Genomic DNA, 21,261 nt, shown 5'->3' with positions numbered 1-21,261 from the left:
AATCGATGTTTCAGGCATGAGCCCTTCTTCAGGAATCTTCAGGATTCCTGAAGAAGGGCTCATGCCCAAAACGCCAATTCTCCTGCTCCTTGGATGCTACCTAACCTGCTGCGCTTTTCCAGCAACACATTTTCAGCTCTGATCTCCAGCATCTGCAGTCCTCACTTTGTCACTGATTAATTGCTGGGTTATGGCAATTTCATTGCACTATTGCCAATCCTTTCCACCACTTTACTGATGATTAAGAGTAGATTGATGGTACGATATCTTATGGACAGGATATACTTTGGCAATTTTCCACTGCCAGGTAGATGCTAGTTTGGTTAGGAGTTCAACTACTTCTGAAGCACAAGTCTTCAGTTTTATTGCTGTATGTTTTTTCAGTGCCTTCAAGTGTTTCCTCTCGTCATGAGGAAATAATTAAATTGGCTAAAGGCTGGCATGTGTGATGCTCAGGATCTCAGGAGGAGGCTGAGATGGATCGTGCACATGGCACTTGTGGCTGAAAGTCGTTGCAAATGACCGATGTGCTGGCTTCTCCATTATTGAGAATCGCCCATCAGTTGTGAGATCCTTTAGCTGTCAGTGGTATGCTGTTTCCATTGCTTGTCATGGAAGTAATCTTGTGTGGTAGTTTTACCATGTTGATACCTTATTTTGAGGTATACTTGGTGGTGGTCTTGGCATAACCCCCTGTTCTCATCATTGAACCATGGTTGATCCTCTGGCTCAATGGTAATGATACAGTGGGGGACATACTGATCAAGAGGTTACAAATTGCTACAGGTAGAATATAATTCTGATTCTACTGATAGTCCTCACCACCTCATTGATATCTGGTTATGAGTTGCTAGATCTTTTGAAATCTCCCAGGTGGTAGTGCCACACAACATGATGGGGTGTATATTTCATGTGAAGACAGGACTTGCCTCCACAAAGATTGTGTGGTGGTTACTTCTAGCAATGTTGTAATTGATAGATGCATCTGCAGTTAAATCGGGGAGGATGAGGTCAAGTATATTCTTCCCACTTGGTTCCCTCATCACCTGCACAGACCCTGCCTGGCAACCATCTTTAGGACTGACAGACATGGTCAGTAGTGGTGTTGCTGAGCCATTCCTGATGATGGGCATTGAATTTGCCTCCTCAGAGTACAATCTGAGGCCTTGCCATCACCCTCAATGCTTCTTCCATTTGATGTTCAACATAGGGAGTACAGCTTCATCAGTTACCAGGCCAAGGAGGACAGGAGATGGTAGGTTATATGTCATCAGGAGATTTCCTTTCCCAAGCTTGTCTTGATGTCATGAGACTCCATGTGGTTCAGAGTCACTGTTGAAGACTTTAATGTAACTGCCATCGTTGCTGATTCTGTCCTGATGATGGGAAATGATATGCCTAGGATATTGATGTTGGGACCTGGGATATAATCATACTTACCAAATCATACCTTAATACACTTGCTTAATTGGGCTGAGGGACAGCTCTCCTAACCTTGGCACAAGCCTCCAGATATTAATAATGAGAACTTTGCAAGGCTGGATTTGCCTTTAATGTTTCTGATGCCTAGGTCAATGCTAGTTGATCCTTTTAGACCTCTTAATGGTTTGTTACAACTGAGTGACTTGCCTCAAAAACAGAAATTGCTGGAGAAACTCAGCAGTATCTGTGGAGAGAAACCAGAATCAACATTTCTCCAATGATTTCTGTTTTTCCTTCAGATTTCCAGCATCTGTGGTTCTTTGTTTTTACTTTGCATAGCTTGTCTGACCATTTCAGAGGGCCTTTAAGAGCCAACCAACATTACTGTGGTTCTGGAGTCACAGACTGAGTAATGGCAGAAAGTTTCCTTCCCTAAAGGACTTTAGAGAACCAGGTAGTTTTTTTAGGACAGTCAATTTGGCCATCATTACTGCAAATAGTTTTTGAGGTATTTTGAGTGATGTCATTATTTACCCTGGATCTCCTGGTTCAGAGGTAGGGACACTTCCACTGTACCACATCATCCCTCAAATAGCTTTTGACCTATTTTTTTCTAATAAACCTATTCAGAGAAATTATTACACACCTCTGGGGCAAATGGGATTTGAACCCTGGTGTCTCAGTCCAGAGGTAGGGATACTACCACTGCACCACAAGAGGGTCCCAAATAGCTTTTGATTGGAGATTGATTAATTGAATTCACATTCTACCAGTCAGCATGATGGAATTTGAATCCATGTCCCCATGTGGATCATTGTCCAATGACATTACCACAATGTCATAACTTCCCTCTCTTTTGGAGCAGTATGAATGTGTTACACTCTTACTGATGAGGATTGGCTTTGAATAGTTTTAGCAAAGAAGCAGTTTAAACAGGGCTTCATTCTTTGGTGTAAATGACAATGGCTCTGAGCACCTGTGAGGAAATGCTTGCCTTCTGCTTAATTTTTCCTATATGGAGATAAAAGTTGAACCGCATCCTATCAGTTTAAGTAATGACAGCAGTGCACTGAATGCCAGCAAAGGTTTTGTGCTGAAGTCTGTTAAACATCTAGTTGCCTTCATTAATCTTTTATTATGTTTGGTTAATAAGAAAATGAGTACATTTTAAATTCTGTCTGAGTTTGGCTTGGTTGCATCATGTACAGGGAGATGGGAGGGTGCTATTGGATTGACTGCTGCTGCATCCATTATGAGCTTTGAGGAAGACATGGTGGAGAGTCTGGTCCTTTTCTTCCTATCAGTTTTGTATTTCTGTAGACACTCTCACAGAAAAATGAATAATATTGAAACTGTACTTTTTGTGGAATAATACAATGAACCCTTAACTGATTATTGTATATAATATTAGATTTTACAAGTTATTTTTCCAACTTTTAGGTCTGAACATTTACTAAAATGCCGGTGTTCTTAAAACATGAATAAAAAGAGATTATTGAGGGAATTAGAATTAAATTTGTTAAGTGCTTTTTGTTTGTAATACTTTAATCCAGTAGAAAAATTGTTAAGCAGTGCAATATTTTAACCATTGCAATACTAGTTTACAATTTTATCTGAAAATTGAATCTGATTTATCCACTTTTTTGAGAAATTGTATTAATCTGTATTTTTAGAATAGATTGCAATATTGGTGATTTATAAAGTGTAAAATTAGTAAAATATACATGTTTGTACTTAACTATTTCACTTTATGAGTATGAAGGTTATACTGAATAATAATTTGTAGGTGCAAAGCTGAAAAATGATCATGCAGTTGAGATAGGTGCATTCCAGGATTTCGTAACCGTACATTTGGAGTGATATCACTGTTCATATCCATATGCAATAATAACGGTCTCACTAATGAGGCTAAGAACAGGCATTGCTGTTTTGAAAGTTCATAGTCACTAAGGAGTATGGGGTTTTCTCATAACTTAGATCTTTTGACTGATAGAAATACTCACCGTCAAATATTCTTTATGAGCTAATAATTCATTATATTGTAATATTTGTAGTCACACTGAATATATGTTATACTTTTTGTTTCATAGCGTTCATCAGAGTATCCTTCGTGTCAGTACCTATGCAAACTTTGCCTAGTTCATATTGAAAATATCCAGGGTGCTCATAAGCATATAAAAGAAAAGCGACATAAGAAAAATATTGCAGTAAGTGCTTTCATTTGATGTACATTTGCATCTTATTCTAAAATGTTTATTGTTTATTCATCTTGCAGTAAGTCCACATCAAATGCTTTATTATGGTGACATTTTATGTTCTTTGCATACAGCTTTACTGTCACATACAATGAATTATCAATGGATCATATTGTGATCTTTTTATTCCATATAGAGCTATATAGAATCATAGAATCACTACAGTGCAAAAAGAGGCCATTTGGCCATCATGTCTGCACCAAGACTCTGAAGAGCATCCCAGCCAGCTCCTTCACCACCTCCCCCCACCCACTCCCCGCCAAAAGCCTAATGCCATAACACAGCATTTACCTAACCTATACATCCCTGGACACTACGGGGCAATTTAGCATAGCCAATCCGCCTAACCTGCGTCTTTGGACTGCAAGAGAAAATGGAGCACATGGTGGACACCCATGCAGACACAGCGAGAGTGTCCAAGTTCAGCACAGACAGTCACCCAAGGCTAGAATCAAACCCTAGAGCTGTGAGGCAGTAGTGCTAACCATGGAGTTACTGTGCCACCCATATAGAAATAGAGCTGTTAGATTTCTTGGTATGATTTTTTTCCACTCTCCCCTGCTTCCAGGAGAAACAAGAAGAAAATGAACTTCGTAATCTTATACCACCAACTCCTGACCATTTGGCTGCATTAAATTCTGCTGTGCTACAAGCTGCACAGAAAGAAGGGATTTCTGAGCAGGATTTTCAAGTCCGGAAGCATATTGTGAATGAGATGGAGAAAATTATTCAACAACATTTGCCAGGTTTGAATTGCTTTGTGTTATATTCTACAGCTGGTCATAGACAGTGAAGTATCACAGCTGCAGTATGTAGTAATTCCTGGATGCTAGTTTGTTCCAGTGCAAACGCATCTGCAGTAAGTGTTTGGAGTTTGAGCAGCTTTAGCTCGAGGTTTATGTGCTGCAGACTGAACTAGAAGAACTGTGAATCATCCAGAATGAGGGAGGGTGCTGAGATTCTTTGTGCTAGTAGGCAATCTTATGGTTGGATCATCTGATTTAGTTAGTATTACAAGGATAGGAAAGTATGACTGTGAGTATGGCAGGTCAGAGCACCCAGAGGGCATGAGTCAACCTTTGCAATTGTCCCCTATAAGTCTGTGATTCTTTCAGCTTGTCTGAATGAAGCTGGAGATTGGAGTTGAAGTAGCTAACTGACCAAGGCACCATGGTACAGGACTTATGTTTAATTGAAGGCAGAAGGAAATAATATATTGGTGATGGGGATAATATAGTCAAAGGGATTGACACTGTGCTCTGCAACAAAGAGTAAGAATCCAAATGACTATGTTGTCTGCTCAGTGCCAGGATTTATGACATCATCTCAGGATTGGGGAGGAACCTGTAGTGGGAGAGTGAGAATCCAGTTATTATCATCTGTGTAGGTACTAACCACATAGGCTTGACAAAGGCAATAGCTATGCTCAGTCAGTATGAGAAGCTCAGTGCCAAATTAAGAAACGGAACAAAAAAGATGATAAACTCTGGATTATCCCCTGACCATTGTGCAAATTGGCATATGGCAAATCAGATTAGAGAGATGGTCGCTTGGTTTAAAGACTGGTGAGAGGAAAGTAGGTTCTGGTTCATGGGGCATTGACACCAGCACTGGAAAAAATGGGATCTGTAACGATAAAATGTCTCCACTTGAATCATGGTGAAGGTTGTGTTCTTACTAGCTGCATAACTAAGGAAGTACAGATAGTTTTAAACTTCATGTCTGATGCATATAACATTTGAAAGAAAACAGATGAGTTGAGAGCACAAATGGAAATAAAGAAGCACAATCTGGCAGCTGTTACAGAAGGATAGCTGCAGGATGGCATGAATCAGGAACCTGAATCTTGAATAATACAAGATATTCAGGAAGGACTGGGAGCAAGGAAATGTTGAAGGGGTGCTCTGTTAATGATGAGAAATTATACAGTTATGAAATTGCTTGTGGAATTTGTGTACAGGCCCCTCATGGTAATCATACAGGATAGAGCATAAAGGAAGAAATAATGGATAGTTGTCAGAAAGACATGACGATAATTCATGGGGCATTTTAATCTACAAATAGTTTGGAAATGTCAGATGGGAAAGTTAGCCTAGATGAGAGATTCACAGAATGTTTTCAGGATAGTTTCTTAGAGCAGCATTGTCTGGAGCCAACTAGAGAGTAAGATATAATAGACCTGGTATTGTGTTACAAGGCAGGATTAATAAATGATCATATATTGAAAGCGCCTTGGGTAGCAGCAACCATAATATGATTTTTAGAATCAGTTTGAGGGAGAGCGGAGTGTGTCCAAAGCTATTTTTAAAAATTTATGTGAGGGAAATTATGAGGGCATGAGCCAGTGCTGAATAATATGAATTGGCAAATTATGTTAAAGGATAGGTCAGCAGAGATGCAGTTGCAGAAATTTAAGGGGATATTTCAGAATAGATAGAATTTTTCTTACTTGTTAGAACGCAAAAAATACTAAGGCTGGACCTATCATCCATCGTTGACTAGAAATATTAATGATAGACTTAAACCAAAAGACAAAGCATATAATTGTGCAAGCATAGATGGTAGGGCAGAAGATAAGACAGAATATAAGAAACAGAAAGAATGAGCAAAAATTAATAAGGAGGAAAAATTAGAGTATGAGAAAGCTAGCTATTAAAACAAATAGCATGAGTTTCTTTAAACATTTAAGGAAGAAAAGAGTTAATAAAATGGGCATTGGACCCTTATAGAAAGTGAGACTGGAGAATTAATAATGGGAAATAAGGAAATGGCAGATGAGTTGAACAGGTATTTTGCAACATCCTCCATTATGGACACCACAAGTAATATTCTAGAAGCAGCAATATACCAGGGGATGCAAAGAAGAGGAGCTCAGGAAAATTATAGTCACCAGTGAGGTAGTACTGAGTAAAAAAAGAAGTGGCTTGTGGAATAGTTGGTGCTTTGACGTTGATATTCCAAACTTCCTTGATTTGGGAAAAGGGTTCCCTTCAATTGAAAGATTGCAAATGGAGCTCCTTTATTCAAAAAGTGAAGGAAACAGAAAGCAGAAAACTACAAGCTAGTCATCTTAATATCTACCATAGGAAAATATGAGAAGCTTTCATTAAAAACCTATAACAGGGCACTTGCACAAGTTCAAGGTCACAAGGCTGATAGTTAACATGGTATTGTGAAAAGAAAATCATGTTTAACCAATCTGTTGAACTTTTGATGAACTGATGTGCTGTGGATAAAGGGGAACTGCTGGTTGTACTGCCTTAGATTTGCAGAAGGCATTTGATAAACGTGGCGCCTCAACGACTCTTGTGGAAAATAAAAACTCCTGATGTGGGGAGTAGCATATTGGCATGGATAGAAGATTGGCTGGCTAACAGGGGATGGGTATCTGGGTGATAAGATTTCAGTGAGATTTCAACTGTTTATAATTTATATAAATGACTTGGATGAAGGGTTGGAAGGTATGGTTGCCATATTTACTGATGGCACAAAGGTAGGAAAGTAAGTTGTGAAGAGGACATAGGGCTACAAGGGATTATAGATAGGTTAAATGAGCATGTAAAGATCAGGCAAATGGAGTAAAATGTGGGAAGATGTAAAATTGACCATTTCAACAGGAAAAATAAAAACAAATGTTTTTCTTTAAATGTGAGAAACTGCAGAGTTCTGAGATACGGCGCTATCCTCATGCACGAATCAGAAAAGGTTAGTGTGCAAGTTCAGCAAGTAATTAGGGAAGCTAATAGAATATTAACACATTACCGGGGGAATTGAATGCATAAATAGAGAGATTATGCTTTAGTTATGCACAGCACTAGTGAACCCTCTCAGGAGTACTGTGTACTGTATTAGTCATCTTATTAATGGATTTATTACCCATGTGAATGCTTTGGAAGCTGTTCAGACAAGGTTGACCAAAATAAAACATAAAATAGGCAGATTATCTTGTGAGGAAAGGTTGGACAGTTAGGCTTGTAGGCAAGAGAATAAAACATTATTGGGGATAGGTGGGAATATAGGTTTGAGATTTCAGTCAGATTAGCCATAATCTAATAAATGGCAGAGCAGGCATTAGAGGCCGCATGGCCTACACCAGCTCCTTGTTCACATCTTGAGGAATAATGCTTACATATTGATGAACACTCATCTTCAAAATTGAACATACCAAAATTGATTTGTGCTGCATGTATTGCTCATTTCAGTCTTTAAACTAAGATATTCAAGGTAATAGTCAATTTGAAAGATGATAACAACTTTGATAACTTTCAAAAGTGTTAATGCCAGTGTAAGCGCACTCAGGGAAGTGTGGTCATATCTTTTGGAAGGATAGAATGAACACAGTGAGTATAAGTACATTTCAAAGAGAGGAAAGATGGACTGGAAATAGGAGAGTTTGAAATTGACCTCAAACTGGGAATCATGGAATGGAAGTCATCAGACTAGAAAACTAATTGGATTCAAGGAAAAAAAGGCTTCAGCAGAGCTGGCAAAGATGAATTTAGTGCTGGTTATAATATAGGAAGATTGTATAGTAATTGCAAAAACTAGTTGAAGTAAGTCAAACTGCCAGCTTACTGTTCAGGAAAGTGAAGGGATAGAATGGATATTAATAAACGCGAATGTTTACCTACCCAGTTTAGTCCAGATAAATCTTTGTTGATTTGTTTTGCTTTTATTTGTTTTACAGATTGCTCATTGAGGTTGTATGGTTCTTGTCTTACAAGGTTTGCTTTCAAAACTAGTGACATCAACATTGATGTAAAATTCCCTTCCCATGTAAGTGATACAATTGACACATTTATGACACATCAACAAGTATCATACATCAGGGCTCAAAATACAGGGTGTGGCAACAAAATCATGCCAGAAGCCTCTCAAATTCTTGATAAAATTCAGTGACGGGTCTACCAGTCAGAAAAGTTGTAAAGTGAATGGAATCTCTGAGGAGCTGCTCCTCCGTTCACAGTGGGTCTCGTCCATGTTTGTTTCTGATAGATTCATTAGTTAGCCCAAGAGCTGGAAACGTGCCAGCATTAGACATACTAGATTTCAGGCTATATTTGAAATCATCTCCTTATTTAAAATAAACTATCGTTTTAAAAATAAATTATATCCATTGATTACTTCTACTGTTGCTCCTTTGTCTGTGTTGACATCAGAACCTTCCCTAACAAATCATTCTCACTCAAAAGGGAACCTTTACGAAAGGCACTTTCTCCTAACATGCTTGAACTTGCTTCCTGACTTTTGTGAGTTCTGCAAGCGGCTCATTCTCCAAAGGTCTTTCATATCCATTACAGTGGAAACTTGATTATCCGAACGAGATAGACGAGCAGTATTTTGTTCGGATAATCGATTATTTGGTTAATCGATTAAATGCCTTTCCTCTGGGGCACAGAGTTTTAAAGTCTGCCTCCCGTTCAGGAGACTGCAGCCGCACAGTGCGCGAGCCCCCACCCCCTCCGCCCCAAACCAACTCACCCCTCGCCCCAAACCAACCTCACCCCCAACCCGGTCCAAACCCGCACCCTGCCCCCAACCCGGTCCAAACCCGCCACCCGCCCCCAACCCAGTCAAAACAGTCCCCCTGTCCCCAATGTGGTCCAAGCCCACCACCCACCCCCACACCGGTCCAATCCCACCCAACCCGGTAAAAACCCGTGCCCCCTGCTCCCAACCCGGTCCACACCTGCCTCAACCCGGTCCAAAACCGCCACCCACCCCCAACCTGGTCCAAAATCGCCCACCCTGCTCCCAAGCCGGTCCAAACCCGCCCCCCCGCCCTGAACCCGGTCCAAACACAGCTCCGCCCCAACCCGGTCCAACTCGCCACCCGGTCTAAACACACCACCCGCCCCCAACCCGGACTAAACACGCCACCCGCCCCCAACTCGGTCCAAACCCGCCTCCCGCCCCCAAACCGGTCCAAACTCGCCACTCTCCCCCAACCCGGTCCAAACACACTACCCGCCTCCATTCCGGTCTAAACACTCCACCCGCCTCCAACCCGGTACAAACTCGGCACCCGTCTCCAACCCGTTCTAAACACTCCACCCGCCCGCAATCTGGTCCAAACTCGCCACGTGCCTCCAACCCAGTCTAAACACTCCACCCGCCCCAACCCGGTCCAAACTCACCACCCGTCCCCAACCCGGTCAAAACGCGCCACCCGCCCCCAACTCAGTTCAGCTTTGCTACCCGCCTCCAACACGGTCCAAACTCGCCACCCGCCCCCAACCCGGTCCAAACACTCCACCCGCCCCCCAACCCGGTCTAAACATGCTACTCGCCCCCAACTCGGTCCAAGACCGCGTCCCCGCCCCCAACTCGGTCCAAAACCGACCCCCCCGCCCCCAACCTGGTCCAAACCTGTCCCCCCCCACTCCCAACCCGGTCCAAACCCGCCCACCCGCCCCCAACCCGGTCCAAACAAGCCCGCCTCCAACCCAGTCTAAACTCGCCACCTGCCCCCAACTTGGTCTAAACACTATACCCGCCCCCAACTCGGTTCAAACTTGCCATCCGCCTCCAACACGGTCCAAATTCGCCACCCGCCCCCAACCCGGTCCAAACACTCCACCCGCCCCCAACCCGGTCTAAACACGCCACCTGCCCCCAACCCGGTCCAAACACTCCACCCGCCCCCCAACCCGGTCTAAACATGCTACTCGCCCCCAACTCGGTCCAAGACCGCGTCCCCGCCCCCAACTCGGTCCAAAACCGACCCCCCCGCCCCCAACCTGGTCCAAACCTGTCCCCCCCCACTCCCAACCCGGTCCAAACCCGCCCACCCGCCCCCAACCCGGTCCAAACAAGCCCGCCTCCAACCCAGTCTAAACTCGCCACCTGCCCCCAACTTGGTCTAAACACTATACCCGCCCCCAACTCGGTTCAAACTTGCCATCCGCCTCCAACACGGTCCAAATTCGCCACCCGCCCCCAACCCGGTCCAAACACTCCACCCGCCCCCAACCCGGTCTAAACACGCCACCTGCCCCCAACTCGGTCCAAAACCGTGCCCCCTGCCCCCAGCCATGTCCAAACCTGCTCCCCCCCACCCCCAACCCGGTCCAAACATGCCCCCCCCCCCCCGCCCCCAACCCGGTCTAAACACTCCACCCACCCCCAACCTGGTCTAAACACTCCACCTGCCCGAAACCCGGTCTAAACTCGCCACCCGCCCCCAACTCGGTCTAAACTCGCCACCCGCCCCCAACTCGGTCTAAACACTCCACCCGCCCCCAACTCGGTCTAAACACTCCACCCGCCCCCAACCTGGTCTAAACACTCCACCCGCCCCCAACCCGGTCTAAACTCGCCACCCGCTCCCAACTCGGTCTAAACACTCCACCCGCCCCCAACCCGGTCCAAATACGCCACCCACCCCAAACCCGGTCCAAACACGCCACCCGCCCCTAACTTGGCCTTAACACGCCACCCGCCCCCAACTCGTCCAAACTCGCCACACGCGCCCAACCCGGTCTAAACACTCCACCCGCCCCAAACCCGGTCTAAACACTCCACCCAGTCCAAACATGCCACCCACCCCTAACTTGGTCTAAACACGCCACCTGCCCCCAACTCGGTCAAACACTGCACCTGTCCCCAACCCGGTCTAAACTCGCCACCCGCCCCCAACTTGGTCTAAACACGCCACCCGTCCCCAACCCGGTCTAAACACTCCACCCACCCCCAACCCGGTCTAAACATTCCACCCACCCCCAACTTGGTCAAAACACTCCACCCACCCCCAACTTGGTCCAAACTCACCACCCGCCCCCAACCTGGTCGAAACACTCCACCCGCCCCCAACCTGGTCTAAACACACGATCCGCCCCTAACCCGGTCTGAACTCACCACCCGCCCCCAACCCGGTCCAAACACTCCACCACCCCCCCAACTCGGTCCAAACACGCCACCCGCTCCCAACCTGGTCTAAACAGTCCACCCACCCCCAACTTGGTCTAAATAGTCCACCTGCCCCCAACTCGGTCCAAACACGCCACGCACCCCCAACCCGGTCTAAACACTCCACCCGCCCCCAACACGGCCTTAAAACTCCACCCGCCCCAAACACGGTCTAGACACGCCACCCACACCCAACCCCACTTGGTCTAAACACTCCACCCGCCCCCAACCCGGTCCAAACTCGCAATCTGCCCCCAATTTGGTCTAAATACTCCACCCACCCCCAACCCAGTCCAAACACGCCACCCGCCTCCAACCCAGTCCAAACGCACCACCAGCCCCCAACCCGGTCCAAACGCGACACCCGCCCCCAACCCGGTCTAAACGCTCCACCCGCCCCCAGCCTGGTCTAAACACTCCACCCATTCCCAACCCAGTCCAAACACGCCACACACCCCCAACTTGGTCTTAACACTTCACCTGCCCCCAACTCGGTCCAAACACTCTACCCGCCCCCCAACCCGGTCCAAACACGCCACCCGCCCCCAACTCAGTCTAAACACTCCACCCGCCCCAACCCGGTCTAAACACTCCACCCGCTGCCAACCCGGTCTAAACTCTCCACCCGCCGCCAACCTGGTCTAAACACACTATCCACCCCCAACACTGTCCAAACACACCACCCGCCCCCAACTCGGTCTAAACACTCCACCCGCTCCCAACCTGGTCTAAACACTCCACCCACCCCCAACCCATTCCAGACATGCCACCCAGTCCAAACACTCCATCCGCCCCCCAACCCGGTCTAAACACGCCACCCGCCCCCAACCCGGTTCAAACACTCCACCCGCCCCCAACTTGATCTAAACGCTCCCCTCCCCCCAACCTGATCGAAACAGTCCACCCGCCTCCAACCCAGTCCAAACACACCACCCGCCCCCCCGTCCCCAACCCGGTCCAAACACGCACACACCCCCAACTTGGTCTTAACACTTCACCCACCCCCAACTCGGTCCAAACACTCTACCCGCCCCCCAACCCGGTCCAAACACGCCACCCGCCCCCAACTCGGTCTAAACACTCCACCCGCCCCCAACCCGGTCTAAACACTCCACCCGCCCCAACCCGGTCTAAACACTCCACCCGCTGCCAACCCGGTCTAAACTCTCCACCCGCCGCCAACCTGGTCTAAACACACCATCCACCCCCAACACTGTCCAAACACACCACCTGCCCCCAACTTGATCTAAACGCTCCCCTCCCCCCAACCTGATCGAAACAGTCCACCCGCCTCCAACCCAGTCCAAACACACCACCCGCCCCCCCGTCCCCAACCCGGTCCAAACACACCACCCGTCCCCAGCCCGGTCCAAACACGTCACCCACCCCCAGCTCGGTCTAAACACTCCATCCGCCCCCCAAGCCGGTCCAAACACTCCAACTGCCCCCCAAGCCGGTTCAAACACTCCAACTGCCCCCAAGCCGCTCCAAACATGCCACCCGCCCTCATCCCGGTCCATACCTGCCCCGCCCAGCCACCCCCAACCCAGTCCAACCCTGCCCCCCGCCCCCAGCACAGCCCCCTGCCATATTTCATCAGTAGAGGAATGTAATCTGGAATTGATTTGCACAGGGGAGGTGGTGGCATAATGGTAATGTCACTGAACTAGTAATCCAGAACTCCAGGTTTATATTCTGCGGTCATGGGTTTAAATCCCACCATGGCAGATGTTAAAATTTCAAATTCATTGAAGATCTGGAATGAAACATCTAGCCTGATGACAACCATGTTATACTAATTGTTGTAAAACCCTAGCTGGTTCACTAATGCCCTTTAGGAAAAGAAAACTGCCATTCTTTGCTGGTCTGGCTCCAGACCCATACTAATGTGCTTGAATCTTCACTGTCCTCTGGGCAATTGGAAATGGGCAATAATTGCTAGCCAGCTGGCAACATCAACATTAGTAAAAGAAGGGCAAAGCATTAAAAGATCTCCACTTATCATTTAATAAATACTAAACAAGTTTAAAATAATGAGTTTTGTTGTTAGGTATTGTAAAGATTTAAAGAATTGATTTCTGACCCTTCCCCTGTAGAATTGAAGTAATTTGATTTTATCCATTATTGTTTCTTTTGCAGTTAAATCAGCCAGATGTTTTGATACAAGTGCTGGACATTATTAAAAACAATTGTAAGTTTACTGACTACTTTTGATATTTCAAGACATGACCATTATAAACTATGTATGTGAAGATATTGTGGACATTGGGTGGAGCTGCAAAGTAAGCTTCCATATGCTGAGTTCCTGATTGTGGCCATATATTGTTAAGTGGAGGCTCGTGACTTGGGTACCAAGTTTAGCTATTTATTTTTATTTCCCAAACAGCCAGGTTTTCTGCATTTAAAATTGAAGATTGTTTTATTTTTCACACACTTGCCCCAGTGATTAACAAATATATGACGCTCGTTAATTCAACTTACCCATACCATCTCACACACAATACAGGTGGAGATGAAGATAAATCAGTAATTATAAAAAATAAATTTAATCCAATCTCTATTTTGGCACAGGGCTGATGTTTCTTGCTTGAATTAATGCTTTGGCTGGAATAAAATTGTTGAAATTTGAGAGATTTCTTACTAGCTGCGAAGGTTTCTACTAATTGATCTGCCCAAAGGTGGATTTCTTATGGGAACTTCAAAGTGAACAGGTTGAAGGAAAGAGCCTTTCCTTACCTTTCAAGATATTGCAATTAGATACAGAGTTCTGATTACTTTACTTGGAGGACTCTCTCTCTGATGGAACTCTCTTGAATGCCAGTTTGAATTCTGCTAATACCTTTTTAAGCATGGAGCAAATATGCCTGCCTTATCATGTGACCTCCCGTAGTAAGTTTGCAGATGACACCAAATTTGGAGGTGTAGTGGACAGTGAAGAAGATTACCTCAGACTACAACGGGATCTTGATCAGATGGGCCAATGGGCTGAGGAGTGGTAGATAGAAGTTAGTGTAGATAAGTGCAAGGTGTTGCATTTTGGGAAAGCAAATCTTAGCAGGACTTATACACTCAATGGTAAGGTTCGAGGGAGTGTTGCTGAATAAAGAGACCTTGGAGTGCAGGTTCATAGCTCCTTGAAAGTAGGTAGGATGGTGAAGAAGGCATTTGGTATGCTTTCCTTTATTCATCATAGTATTGAGTATAGGAGTTGGGAGGTCATGTTGCAGCTGTACAGGACTTTGGTTAGGCCACTTTTGGAATATTGCATGCAATTCTGGTCTCCTTCCTATCAGAAGGATGTTGTGAAACTTGAAAGGGTTCAGAAAAGATTTACAAGAATGTTGCCAGGGTTGGAGGATTTGAGCTAAAGGGAGAGGTTGAATAGGCTAGGGCTTTTTTCCCTGGATCATTGGACGCTGAGGGGTGGCCTTCTAGAGGTTTACAAAATCATGAGGGGCATGGATGGGGTAAATAGACAAGGTCTTTTCCCTAGGGTGGAGGAGTCCAGAACTCGAGGGCTTAAGTTTAGGGTGAGAGGGGAAAGATATAAAAGAGACCTAAGGGGCAATGTTTTCACACAGAGAGTCGTGCATCTATGGAATGAGCTGCCAGAGGAAGTGGTGGAGGCTGATACAATTGCAACATTTAAAAAGCATCTGAATAGGTATATGAATAGGAAGGATATGGGCCGGGTGCTGGGAAGTGGGACTAGATTAGTTTGGGATATCTGGTCGGCATGGACAAGTTGGACCGAAGGGTCTGTTTCCATGCTGTACATCTCTATGATGCTCTGATTCTAGTGTCAAATTGTTTTCCAAATAAGGTGCTTTGGTAGTCAAATAAGAATTCTCAAGTTCGGCTTTTCACCTCTGTGGTTTCAATCATTGTTTGAGGGGGAGTTTGAAGGGCAAACCGCATAAAATAATAATGATGTTGATGGACCTCCGATATCTTTTGGCCTGGTATGATGTGAATCACATCAGAAAGATGTCCTGTCAATTTTGTCCTGACACAAGATGGCATCAATCTATGCGAGCAACCCATGGAGGCCTTATTTTTCAATCTTTTTCTAAATGGCTTTAAAGATTTGATATATTTATTCTGGTACTGATCATAAGATGCTAACTTAACATAATCATTTGCAGTTCACTCATTTATATTAGTATGTGCAGAGTTATTGTGAAAAGACAAAGTGATTGGCACTAAGACATAATGTTCATTCAGAGAGCCAGTGTGGACACAATGGGCTGAATGGCCTTCTGCACCATAATGATTCTGTATCAACAGTTTCTGAAACCACAACAAGTAAAATAAAGTGTGTTTCTGTAACATTGCTGAACAAGTTCTGATTAAATGTTATGTATTGGATGTTCGCCTCTCATTTCCCTTCAACATATATTCAGTTAGTGTACATCATATACATAATAGTTGTAATTACCATCGATCTAAATGTGCACCGGAAAAGAAGATGTTGAAAGTTGAAATGGTTGTTGTTTCTGTGTGTCATTGGGGCTAGATGGTGTACATCATAACAAGCTGATGCACCTTGTCCAGAATAGCAACATAGTGCATTGCGTCTGCTTGAAGAAGTTATAAATTTAAAGTAAGTCTTGGGAAACAATATTGAGCAATTAGTTGATATAATAGCCTCCCAAGAAAAATGATGGAAACAATTGGCTAGCAATTACATGTGATTCTTTCAGAAGACAATATTTTTGTTAGAATATTTGAATAATTTGATACATGATCTCCTGCATGTATAGTATACCTAACAGGAATGATCAGAATTGGTAGTGTTGTGGGTGTACTTGCACCATAAGCACATCAGCAGCAGGTGGCTTACCATCTCCTTATTGAGGGAATTAGAATAAGCAATAAATTATGGCTTTCCTATGAACTAATAAAAATACCAAATCGATGAACTTTGGCTGTTTTCAGTCTAGTAACTCCTCTGATGAGAAATAAATTGATTTTTCTTTAAGAAAGAATCATTTGTATCAGCTTTGAAATTGGAAAACTATAGCATTCATTTAGTGAAAATAATTTTTAAAATCATGCATACATTTTTCTTGCCTTTATCCTTAATGTATTAAAACATTACTTTGCAGCTTTATATTCAGATGTCAAGTCTGATTTCCATGCCAAAGTTCCAATTATCTCCTGCAGGGATATACAAAGGTTTGTGTACCCTGTAATTACAGGGAAAATTTATTTTATCCCTTTCTTCCAAATGATATTGACATTTTCTTGCACATATTTTAAACTCTATAAAAGTTACAGTATGAGAAACCGCATGATATAGTTTATGTTTGACTCTGGGGGATAACCTAATACCTTCGAGGGTAGAATGATTTGTACAGTCATCTTCCAAGGTTCAGTCAGATTAAAGGTTTTCACCTGAACATTTACTTTTCTTTTTTTCTCTTGGTTCTTGACAAATCCACTGTCCTTCAAAATTTTGTCTTATTTTAATTGTATATAGAGTCATAGAGATGTACAGCATGGAAACAGACCCTTCGGTCCAACCTGTCCATGCCGACCAGATATCCCAACCCAATCTAGTCCCACCTGTCAGCACCCGGCCCATATCCCTCCAAACCCTTCCTATTCATATACCCATCCAAATGCCTCTTAAATGTTGCAATTGTACCTGCCTCCACCACATCCTCTGGCAGCTCATTCCTTACACGTACCACCCTTTGTGTGAAAAAGTTGCCCCTTAGGTCTCTTTTATATCTTTACCCTGAACCTATGCCCTCTAGTTCTGGACTCCCCAACCCCAGGGAAAAGATTTTGCCTATTTACCCTATCCATGCCCCTCATAATTTTGTAAACCTCTATAAGGTCACCCCTCAACCTCTGACACTCCAGGGAAAACCGCCCCAGCCTGTCCAGTCTCTTCCTATAGCTCAAATCCTCCAACCCTGGCAACATCCTTGTAAATCTTTTCTGAACCCTTTCAAAGCTTTCATTTCTTAAAACCTCTAAGATATGTTACTTATCACATTCTGGACAAATAATTGTATGTGCTGTATACCCTTTGTGCAGTGTATGTATAATTTGCAGTAGCATGCCCTTTAACATGGAGATGTTGCTTTAATTATGATCATGTAGGTTGCCTTTCACCTTTCAGTGAAAGGTGTTGACTAATAATAAACATCCAAGTTGGCATGCATGTATATACTCAAGTATATTACAAGTGTTTGAAGTGTGAATATTATTGTTGCTATTTAAAGTCTAATTTAACCTTCAACAAGATATGCTAATTTATCAATAAATCAAGTCAGTAATCCCCGTGGTTTATTGGGAAATAATTGAGATTGGCTTGATGAGGGTTAAAATACTGAGTTCAAATTTTAGATATAATGTAGAAATGCATAGGCATATGTTCAACCTATATTTCTTCCCTAATGGTTTGTTTTTAAACTTATTAACTCCATGCTCACACTCTTGTCACTTCAGTCTAAAGACTCTAGCTTCAAGTCATATTATAGAAACTTGAGTACTTAATCCAAGTTTACACTTGAGTGCAATAGTAAGGTCCTTCTACAATTTTAAAGGTGGCTTCAGGTGAAATATTAAACCAAGGCTCTTCCTGTCCTTGAAGTAAGCATTAAATATCCCATGTCACTGTTCAAAGAAGAGAGGAGAATGCTCCCTTTGTCTTTTCTTGTATACCCCTCAACCAACCCTGGCATGATTATCTGATCATTTATCTCATTGCTATTTGTGTAAATTTTTGATGCATAGATTGGCTGCAATATTTGTCTATCTTTCAACATTGGTTAAATTTCAATATCTGCATTGGCTGTAAAGTATTTTAGGATCTCTCGATATCATGGAAAATGCAACATAAATGCAAATCCTTGAATTTGTGCTGTCATTCAGTTTTGTCTTATAGGTTTAAGCTCGATGCTGTAAATTGCATCCTCACAGTTAGCCGCAATTGTCTTTTCTCCTATCCGCTCCTCATTGATGACATTCAAACTGTCTGGTTCATAAAAGAGTCTAATGACCCAAGTTAAAATCATCTCCATGTATGCAGAACATAGAGAATAATATTACAGGAGGTGCAGTGGGTAGAATTTACGAGCCAGTTGTTTTCCTTCCGTATTCTCAACTGAGCGTGGAGGAATAGTTGCATTCAAGTTTGAGATTCAACCTTGTAACAGCTAGTCAAATATTTAACAGTTGAATTAAAATGACTAAATCATGCAAAAATGAAATCAGTTTATTCTTTACAGTAATCTGTAGAAACAGTTTCAGAGTGTTCTTATTCTTTTCATCAACAGTGGTCTGATTTGTAAAGTCAGTGCAGGGAACGATGTGGCCTGCCTTACTACTAACCTTCTAGCAGCTCTGTCCAAATTGGAGCCTCGACTGATCCCGCTAGTTCTAGCATTTCGATGCTGGGCAAGGGTGAGTATTTTGCTTCTCAATTAAATGTTTTGATTTAATCACAATGTATATGAACACTGAGCCATTCTTGAGTTAGTCAAGTGGGAGAGTGGCGCAATGGAGCATTCTTGTCTTTGAGTCAGCTGTTGGTTTAAAAGCTGCTCTAGGACTTGGGCCTGTAATTTAGAATGAATTCTCATTGCAATTTTGGAACGTTTGCATTGTCAGAGGACTATAATTCAATACAACTCCATACATTATAATTGCCTCTGTAGCAATAATGAAATACTGTTGGCAGTATATTTCAGTTAGCAGCAAAACAATAACCATCAGTACTGAGCTTGAAGAAAGCAACCCAAAACCATCTGGTGATCTCTATGGCCTGAATTTTCCCTTTCCTAGTATCATTTTGAGTCTGGTACTAAGTCAAAGGTATCTTTTAGTAATGGCTTCTCTTCCCATCTTTGTGACATCTCAGGAGCCTCCTAAGCAAGCATAAAACTAAAAACAAAACAGAGAACTGCAGATGCTGAAAATCAGAAACAAAACAGAAATTGCTAGAAAAGTAACAGGTCTGGCAGCATCTGTGGAGAGAAAGCAGAGGTAACATTTCGGTCCAGAGACCTTCAGAACTATATTTTTCTAGCAATTTCTGTTTTTGATCCTAAGCATCCATCTGCATACTGGACATTGGCAATGTTTTCCAGACACTAGTTCCATTTATATACAAGATAGCATCTCTCCGTGTCCTCTCTCAGCCTTCCACAGGTCATCTACTATAAGAACACTGACCATAAGTCATGGGGCAGAAATTAGACCAGTCAGCCCATTAAGCCCACTAGCCATCCGATCATGGCTAATAGGTTTCTCAACCCCAAGCTCCCACTTTCTCCCCATAACCCTTGATCCCCTTACTACTCAAGAATCTATCTATTTCAGTCTTAAATATACTCAATGACCTGGCCTCTACAGCCTTCTGTGGCAATGAATTCCATAGATTCACCACTCTGGCTGAAGATGTTTCTCCTTCTCTCCGTTCTAAAAGGTCTTCCTTTTACTCTAAGGCCATGCTCTCGGGTCCTAGTCTCTCCTACCAATGGAAATGTCTTCCCAACATCTACTCTGTCTAGGCCGTTTGGTATTCTGTATGTTTCAATGAGACCACCCCCTCATCCTTCTACACGCCATTGAGTATAAATTCAGAGTCCTCAAACGTTCCTTATATGTTAAAGCTTTTCTTTCCTGGAACCATTCTCATGAGCCTCCTCTGAAAACATTCCAAGACCAGTACGTCCTTCCTGAGATATGGGACCATACACTGTGCACAATACTCCAAATCGAATTTTCTCCATTTAGAAAATAGTCCATGCCTCTGTTTTTCCCATCAAAGTGCACAATCTCACACGTTATAATCCATCTGCCACTTCTTTGTCCACTCTCCTAACCAAAAACAGCAGCTAATGAACTTGAAAGACCCTATACAGACAACAAACAAAACTAATGTCATTTACAAAATAATGTGCAAGGACTGCAACAAACACTACGTTGGACAAACAGGCAGAAAACTAGCCACCTGGATATATGAACACCAACTAGCCACAAAAAGACATTACCCTGTCTCACTAGTATCCTTACATACGGATAAGGAAGGACACCACTTCGACAGGGACAACACATCCATCCTAGGACAAGCCGAACAAAGACACACATGAGAATTCCTAGAAGCATTCCTCCAACCAGAACTTTACCACAAACACATCAAGTTAGACCCCATCTACCACCCCCTGAGAATAAGAATAGGAAGTGACTTCACTATAGGAAATGACATCACCAACCCAAAGAAACCCAAACATATAAATAGAAGGCAGGACTTATCAGCAGTGCTTCGCCTGAGGCCCACTGAAGATATTACCTAGGAGGGCAACGAAACGTCAGGAAATGTACCTTCCAGCTCAGCAAGCAAATCTACATCCAGAACCTCAACCTGAGCTACAAATCTGCTCAAAACTCTCCTAACTTGTCCAAACCCTTCTGCAGCCTCCCCACCTCCTCAATGCTATCTGTCTCCCTACCTATTTTTGTATCATCTGCAAACTTGACCAGAATGCCCTCAGTTTCTTTATCTAGATCATTAATGTATTAGGTGAAAAGTTGTGGTCCCAACACTGAGCCTTATGGAACACCACTTATCACCTGCTGTTTAATATCGAGTTTTCGCTAGATAGTCATTGGAAAGATCACAAGCACTGGCATGACTTGCATACCCATGTAATTAACT

The 21,261-nt window shown here is 43.5% G+C and overlaps 1 protein-coding gene across 7 annotated transcripts in view; it reads left to right on the top strand.

The window, feature by feature from the left end:
• The window catches only part of LOC140479924 (terminal uridylyltransferase 4-like), a 106,586-nt gene that overhangs the window by 28,028 nt on the left and 57,297 nt on the right, over positions 1–21,261 (top strand). For all 7 annotated transcript variants that reach the window (XM_072574310.1, XM_072574312.1, XM_072574309.1 and 4 more), the window contains 6 exons: positions 3,513–3,629; positions 4,246–4,423; positions 8,365–8,453; positions 13,725–13,776; positions 16,694–16,763; positions 18,878–19,004. In XM_072574310.1, the coding sequence (XP_072430411.1) occupies positions 3,513–3,629; positions 4,246–4,423; positions 8,365–8,453; positions 13,725–13,776; positions 16,694–16,763; positions 18,878–19,004 (633 nt within the window). The remainder of the gene's footprint in view (positions 1–3,512; positions 3,630–4,245; positions 4,424–8,364; positions 8,454–13,724; positions 13,777–16,693; positions 16,764–18,877; positions 19,005–21,261) is intronic.

Source organism: Chiloscyllium punctatum, chromosome 7, assembly GCF_047496795.1.
Source record: "Chiloscyllium punctatum isolate Juve2018m chromosome 7, sChiPun1.3, whole genome shotgun sequence".
NCBI lineage: Eukaryota > Metazoa > Chordata > Chondrichthyes > Orectolobiformes > Hemiscylliidae > Chiloscyllium > Chiloscyllium punctatum.
Note: the sequence above shows the minus strand (reverse complement) of the source record. Positions and strands in the feature narration are given on the sequence as shown.